This window comes from Rhineura floridana, chromosome 3, assembly GCF_030035675.1.
Source record: "Rhineura floridana isolate rRhiFlo1 chromosome 3, rRhiFlo1.hap2, whole genome shotgun sequence".
Lineage (NCBI taxonomy): Eukaryota > Metazoa > Chordata > Lepidosauria > Squamata > Rhineuridae > Rhineura > Rhineura floridana.
The window spans coordinates 218,607,888-218,615,603 of NC_084482.1; the positions used below are offsets into that span (position 1 = coordinate 218,607,888).

The window sequence follows — 7,716 nt, forward strand, 5'->3', positions numbered from 1 at the left end:
TGTTTCCATCATTATGACTCAGAGTTTCTTGACCAAGTTTTCTTCCATCTAACAGGTCCTTGAAGGCCACGTTAACCAAGCTTTGCCAAGAGACTGGACAAAATTGGGTAAACGCCCTACCTATGGCATTGACAATTTTTCGTTGCACTCCCAGAGGACAGACTAAGTTGACCCCATTTGAAGTTTTATTTGGGAGACCGCCAGTACTGGCAGCTCTCAAGACCCAGCCTCTTGAAATAAATCAAATAGTGGGAGATGCTGTGATCAAAGAATATGTTATTGCCCTGCAGTCTGTTCTTTCCAAACTCTATAGATACTCTCAAGAGTTCCAGAGATTGCCACTGGACGCCGCCATTCACCCTTTTAGACCAGGAGATTGGGTCCGGATCAAGACGTGGAAGAAGGAAACACTCCAGCCCGAGTGAAGCCAACCAGTCCAGGTGCTGTTAACCACGGATGCAGCGCTAAAGATTGACGGCAAGGCCAAGTGGATCCACCACACCAGAGTCAAGAAAGCATCCGCACCTATCGAGGTGCAGGAGCCAGAGACGGGAATAGCCAAGGATTCCCCAACAGGTGAGGGACGGAGGAAGACCCCTGAAGAAAAGTGGCTTTCGCAGACAGTCCCCGGTCTGAGCCTGAAGTTACGTCTCCGCAGAGCGCCCCAGACTTAGTTATTAATCCCGCAGCTCAGAATATAGTTAATCCATATTACATATGCATTGCCATAATTATAGCATGTATGGTTTTTATTATGTTGCTTTATCTTGTATTCTACTTCCGGCATGGACATGCCCCTTGACCAGAAATGGGTCTTTGTCACAAACTAACACCTTCCTCAAACTGGTACAGGAGGTAGTTACCCAGTTCCAACTCACCAGCTGTTGGGTGTGTTCCCCCTTGCAGGTACAACATGGCCAAATTCCATTATATCCTCTTCCGCTTACCATACTGGAATTGGCTGTGGACCGTTCCTAAATTTCTTTTAAAAAATGTGGCCAGAGGAAAAGACTTTTCTTTAACAAGCCCCCCCCCAGTAGCCTGTTTATTAATCATTCATCCTTATTCACTTGCACAACATTTACATGGTGGTTACACCATGTCAGCTTTTTATTGAGCATTCCTCTTGGCTTCATCCTGATTTGCGTGTGGAGTATATATACATCTTCCCATTAGTCATTTGTTCAAATCACACTTTTCAATGCATTTCCCTGTCACCTTCCTAATTACAAAAATTTCATTTTTTTAAAAAAAAAGTTGATTTGTTGTGCTGGGGCGACAGAGCTCTTGAATGTCTTGTAACTCACTGTTACACTGGTTCCAATGTGTCTCCACCTCTGTTCTCTGAAAATGGTGGCACACAAGGTTAGTCAAGCCTCACCCCTTTTTAGTCTAGAACCTGGTGGGATCAGCTTGAGTGCATTTTTAAAATTTGCTTCAAAGAGAATTTGCAACTGATCTGCAGATCAACCTGTTACCCCTCCAGGTGTGGCCAATGGAAACACTTTGCTGTAGTTGACTAGTGTGCTCACAGCATTTGCTTCCTCTGATATACAACTGTAAATTGTATTGCTTTTGACACACTCTCTCAAAGTCTCAAGCAAAAACAGTACAAAAGACTCTGTGGAGCAGAATGAAGGTGCTTCCAGCTGACCTGACTGCATTCATCCTGACTTCTTTGTAGGAAGGTTAGATAAAATTGCATCTTATTGAAAAAAATTCTACTGGGGTGGGTTGGCAGGTTTATTGTGTAAGAGCTCCAAATCATTTTTAATTGCACAACCTAAATTGCTGCACATGGTTAAATCCCACCCAACATTAGCAACAGTCTGGCAGTGGCCTTTGTTAGATATGGATCATTTTAGGTTAATAAATATCCAATCCTTATCTTGAAAGCAAAACAAAACACTAGTCTCTATCTTTCCTCACTAGATGAGTTATGGCTTTACTGCTCAGTTCTTGATGATAAGACCCAGTTCCCTTTCGTCTACCGGATGGTCCCCAAAGAAGAAACTCAGTACCCAGGGATTGTCAAACTGCTTCTACATTTTGGATGGACGTGGATCGGTCTCGTTGCTCCAGACAATGACAATGGAGAAAGGTTCATGAGTGCCCTGCCACCTCTGATGATCAGCAGTGGAATTTGCATTGCCTTAACAAAAAGACTAGCAGAAAAGAATCTATATGAAACACTTATCCCGAGTAAGCCATATCTCCTATGGAGACAAGTCAATGTGTTTGTTTATTATGAGAGTGCTCAGATGGGATGGGGCCCAATCATCACACTGCAACATAGACTTGAGAAACAAATCGGGGCCAAAGTCTGGATCACAACAGCTTTTCAGGAGTTCAAGCTGAACTTGTCTTATGATCCCGATGTCTTCCAGTACATTCATGGTTCTCTGTCCTTCGTAATGAAGTCCCAAATAAGAACAAAATATAACTATAATAGTTCCTCCTCACGTGCTCTTGACCAGTTTTGGAAGAAAGCATTTCATTGTTCATATTCAAGGCATTTGTTGGCAGTGAAAGGTTGGAGAAGATGCACAGAAAAGGAGAAACTGGAGGTGCTGCCCCCCGAGGAGCTGGAGAGAGCCCTGTCTCAAGACAGCTACAGCACTTACTTCAGTGTCCAAGCCGTGGCACACGCCTTAAATGCTGCCCATTCATCTAGATCAAAACAGATGTTGATGGTGGGGGGAGAAGATGGATTGGAACTCCAAAGACTGCAGCCATGGCAGGTATTTCCCTGCCCTATTTGCGAACTGCAATCCATTGTCCAACTCAGGAATCATTATCCTGCATCCAGGTTCAAATATTGTAGTGAGGCAGTTTTTTTGCTAATTTGTGAGGCAAATCTAGTTTTGTGAGGCCCTTGCTGGGAGTCAAACTTTTTGCCTGCTATGGTTATGTCAGAATACTCTCATTTTCCAGTGGTTCCTCCCTGGTGCCTGAGAGACACCCAGTCTTCTTAGCAGAAGTTGGACTCTCCTCATCTCCCCCTGTGTCTCTGTTGGGCCTTGAAGATGCCCACCAGCAGCACCTGGAATACAGACTTGAGCAGGCACACAGGTTTCCAAGTCACAGTCCCCCTCCTCCAACAAGGTGAAATGTACTGTGTTTCTGTTTTAATCATACCGACTGTCCTGGCCAAGCCTGTTGGAATCAGACTCAGACCCGCTGGTGTACTTTTCTCCAGTATGTTTAATGAAAAAATTCCATTCAGAGAGCTTCATGGATCAGCTTACAGGTCACAGAAGATTCTGCATCTCTACACAACATAACTAGGCATGACTACTCAAAGCTAAGACATTGTTGCAGCAATTACACACACACCCTTTCAGCCTTAAGTAGGTTCAGGCGGGCTCTCTCTACTTGTGTGAGGAAGGTGTCACAGAATGGGAATGGATGGACACATGAGCATTCCCGCGAGATAGAAAAGTGGGGCCAGCTGAGCCTGCCAGCAGTTGTTTGCATGTCTGGGGTGATGGTGGCAGTTGCACTTCATCAAGATCCTCCTCCTCTAGAGGAGGTGAGTGCAGGTGCTGTGGCTGGGGTGAAGAGGGAGGATGGAGGGGAGGAGAAGCGGCTGCCTCCTGGTCAGCCAGCATTCCCTCTGTTGTATCTGTTACATCATCGTTGTAACTCTGTTGTAATTGTTGTAGCTAAGGGGAAGCAGTTGTCACTGTCAAAAGTGCTGAAGCCTTCTGCTTCAACACTTTCTTGTTGCAAGTTACTAGGACCCTCCCTTAGTTACCAGGACCTTCTTCTTCTTCTTCTTCTTCATCATCATCATTCCAGGAATGTTCCACAGGGCTCATGTCACTGACTGTTGCTAAATTTGCATAATGCCCATAAATCAGCACATGCAAAGTTAATACAAAACAGTACCTTGTGTGTGTGTGTGGTGAAGTGTAAATGTCCACACCAGTCTTCACATTTCCAGATGTCCACATGATCTGGAATACCGAGCAACCAGGGCTCCAGATTGTGTAGAAGACTGTACATGAGAAAGCTCCCTCTCCTTTCAGACATTTAAACCAAGCAGAGGGTCTGCTCAGCACAGCCCCATCTCTTGTCTCTTTGCTAATGTTAAATTTGCGTAGGACTGTGAGGATCATCTCTGGAGGAGCCCCAAGACTGTGGGATGACGGTGATGTTGTTGCTGTTGTTGGTGCTAATTAGATTTATATCCTGCCCTTCATCCCAGTAGGAGCCCAGGGCAGCAAACAAGACTAAAAACACTCTAAAAGATCATAAAAACAGACTTTAAAATATAACAAAACATCCTTAAAAACATCTTTTTTAAAAAGAGCTTATTTTTTAAAAAAAAGCTTTAAAAGCATATTAAAGAGCAATTCCAACACAAACGCAGAATAACCTTCTGCTAGAGGTAACACGGACACCTGCTGTAATGGTCTTACGCTAGCTAGTTATAACTATTCACAAAGGCATTCCGAAACACTGCTTTTTAGTACTGGCACCATTAAAACTTTTGGATTTCTGTGGTATTTGTGCTTGTGTTTTTAGGATTTTATTTGTCTTTTGTATTGATTTTATTCTGCAAATCACCTTGTTATTTTACATGAAAGGCAGCCTATAAATATAAATATAAATATATATAAATATAAAGCGGTGCACGAGGCACCTCCCAGGGAGGCTGGGCGGGAGCTGGCCAAGAGAGCGCCCAGCTCGAGGACCTCCTCCACGCCGCGGGTCTGCAATTGCCACCGAGAGATGTTCACCCGTGCGGCGAGCAGGCTTAGTAGGAAGCGACCTCCGTCAGAAATAAATGACAACGACAGCAAGCCAAGCAGCAGCCACCAAAGTTTAAATGGTACCACAAGATGGGCTACATCGCTAGAAAATTTACTGGAGGATCCAGAAGGCGTCAAGAGATTTAGGATGCAGACAAAGGCAAATGAAATTTACACGACTTTCCTGTCAAGTAAAGCTTCTTTCCAAGTCAACGTTGAAGGGCAATCCCGTTTGGATGAGTCAATATTGGAAGAACCTCACCCTCTAATGTTTCAGAAACTTCAAAACCAGATGCTGCCCTGTAACTAGACTGTGCTGCAATCCCACAGATCTTCAACCTCATGAAGTATGATAGCTACAGCCGCTTCTTAAAGTCAGATGCATTTCTTAAACTGAAGCAGACCGAAGAACAGGAAGAGAATTCACCAGATGCTCAAACTGTAGCAAAAAGAGCTTCTAGAATTTACAACACATGATCCAAACAACAACAAACAATAGATCCCACTGAGACTAATGAAAAGCAAATGAGTTCTCAGGAATAGTCTGTGAGGTTAACACAATTGCATTTCGAGCTTGAAAAATATAAGAACCCTGTTTTGCAATGCTTAACCTTTGCTTGAATGACCTGATTGTTTTTGCATAGTGGCTATCGAATCCCTTGGACAAAACAGTTCTACTAAACTAAAAGGCTGAAGGACCCACGAGTCATCTGCAAAGAGAAGATTAGATCACCTTTATCTTCTGTTTTTTATACCTTTCCTTGTGAATCATTGGGGGGAAATGTAGCATAAAATTGTGACAAGTTTAAAAACAGAGGTAGTATAAGGTAAAGGCAGTATATTTTTGAAATCCTCTTAGAGCCTGGTCTGAATAGACTTTCCACAAATACACATTTTTCAAGCTTTAACTGCTATTTAACAGGTTTGAATTTTGCATTCTTGATGTTCACCGCCCAGAGAGCTATTGCTAGTCGGGCGGTATATAAATTTAATAAATAATAATAATAAATAATTTAAAAAAACACAACAGAAAGCCTCATTAAAAGCTGATGTTTCCCCTGTCATACTAGCTTCACCCTTTCTTAAGAGAAATCCAGCATTCAAATACTTCCATGGGGAGACTGCATTTTGATGAGAATGGGGAGCTGCCAGCCAACTTTGCTATTGAGAACTGGGTGATGTTTCCCAATAAGTCTCGGCTTGGAGTGAAAATTGGGAGTATAGGAAGAGAGGCGTCCGTTGACGTAAAGTTCACCATTAACCCGGAAGCCATTGTGTGGCCCAAGAGATTTAACAAGGTAGGGGACACTTTGTTCCACATGACATCTGCTAAACTGCCCTAGGCTCCTACTGGGAAAAAGGGCAGGATATAAATTCAATCAATCGGGGGGCATGGCCAGCAGGTCTACAAGATGGCTGCCTAGTTTTCCTGCTCTGCCTTCCTCCGGATAATGTTCCCAGATTAAACAACGTAACCTTTAAAATCTCACTTCTTATTACATGTCAGACCCATTGGGGTATGCTACAGACCATTTCTAAAGCGAAAGAAGGCAGTTTAACAGGCTATTTTTGGCCATTAGATACAGACTGCCTGACAGCAGCAAAATGGCCAGCGGCCAAGAATATGGCGCCTGGTCAATCAAAAAACACCTATGCTATGACTCAAGAACCCAGGACTGCATTTCCTAACCTTTGTGAAGAATTAGCCACACAATTCAAATCCTTCAAGGAAGTAATGGAATGCAGTTGGGAAGCAAAATTAAAACCTTTAGAAGACAAAATGGAGACTTTTAGCAACAGGCTGAAGCCTTGGATCTGGGGCTGGGATCTTCGTTGGACAAAGGTCACCAACTCAGGACCACAATAGGTGGATGAAAGTTTTTCCTTTCTTCTTTGTTTGCTTGTTTAACGTCTTTCAGATCAAAAATGAAAAAAATGAAATGGGAACTGGAAAGAACAGTGCATATATTTTTTTCTTTATGCATTGATTTAATTAGACTTAATATAGTTTATCTGGAGGAGGGAGGGTTTTTTGGGGGATGGTTATACAGTATATTTTAGTTTTCTTTCTCTCAAGGAGTCTTCCCCTTATAACTTGCACACAAAGATGTGTGCAAGGTTTAGTTTTACAGCATGTGCCATGAGGCATGTGGCACAGACCTACAGTCAGCTTTCTCAGGTTGGATGTTTTGGGTTTGGATGGTTCTTAATATTTTTGTTTTTGGTCACTATGGGGTTTGTTGAGAGAGGTTAGGAATTGTTGGGAGGGTTAGAGAGGGGGCAGCCCAAAGGCACATACTTCTGTTATCGCAACATTTAAGTTTATTTTCTTCAATTAGGAAGAAAGATGATGTAATCTCTTATTTACAATATATTTATGGGTGAATTAGATGGTAAAAATTGTTACACTTAATGTTAAGGGTTTAGGCCATGACTTCAAAAGGAAAAGTATTATGAGCTATGTAAAACAAATGCTCCTCTCAGTAATTTTTCCACAAGAAATTCATAATCCAAAACCAAAGGAAGCGTTGTTAAAGCATAGATATTTTGGCGAACAATTTTTGGCTGCTGGAACATCAAAAACACGGGGAGTTGCTATAATTTTTAAGCGCAATTCCCCTTTCATGGTTCAAAAGATTTGGAGAGATCCAGAGGGACGTTCTCTTTTTGTAGCAGGATTGTTTGAGGGCAAGGAACAGTTAAACAAAGGGCAGATTTTTTAAAAGGGTGTTTAGAAAACGTTCCGAATTTCAACGTGGTCAATTAGTTACGGGAGTTAGTTAGTTATGGGAGGTGATTTTTGTTGTGGTGTAAATTTGTATACTTGTTAAGCAGAGAACAACAGCGGTCTGAAATGCGTGTGTGCCAGTGTGCATGTGTGTGTTTACCTAAGTGAGCAGGCTTTCACCCTGCATTGAGATCCCTGAGACTTACGACTTAGTAAAATGCTACTTTATTT

The 7,716-nt window shown here is 42.5% G+C and overlaps 2 protein-coding genes across 2 annotated transcripts in view; one reads left to right on the forward strand and one right to left on the reverse strand.

Moving 5' to 3' along the window:
- Positions 1 to 3,793, reverse strand: part of LOC133378986 (vomeronasal type-2 receptor 26-like) — a 40,835-nt gene extending 37,042 nt beyond the window's left edge. Inside the window, exon 1 of the mRNA XM_061613599.1 lies at positions 3,758 to 3,793. Coding sequence (XP_061469583.1) covers positions 3,758 to 3,793 — 36 coding nt within the window. The remainder of the gene's footprint in view (positions 1 to 3,757) is intronic.
- Positions 3,794 to 4,699: 906 nt separating this feature from the next.
- LOC133381673 (regulator of G-protein signaling 10-like) lies at positions 4,700 to 5,401 on the forward strand. Its single transcript, XM_061621046.1, has 2 exons — positions 4,700 to 5,046; positions 5,085 to 5,401. Exons 1-2 carry the CDS (start codon positions 4,738 to 4,740, stop codon positions 5,232 to 5,234), a joined length of 459 nt encoding a protein of 152 aa, XP_061477030.1. The 5' UTR covers positions 4,700 to 4,737; the 3' UTR covers positions 5,235 to 5,401.
- Positions 5,402 to 7,716: the final 2,315 nt, after the last annotated feature.

Coding starts and splice junctions, on each gene's coding strand:
- LOC133381673 (XM_061621046.1), top strand. CDS start 4,738: ATGTTCACCCGTGCGGCGAGCAGGCTTAGTAGGAAGCGACCTCCGTCA. Junction 5,047..5,084: donor TGTTTCAGAAACTTCAAAAC/CAGATGCTGCCC, acceptor GCTGCAATCCCA/CAGATCTTCAACCTCATGAA.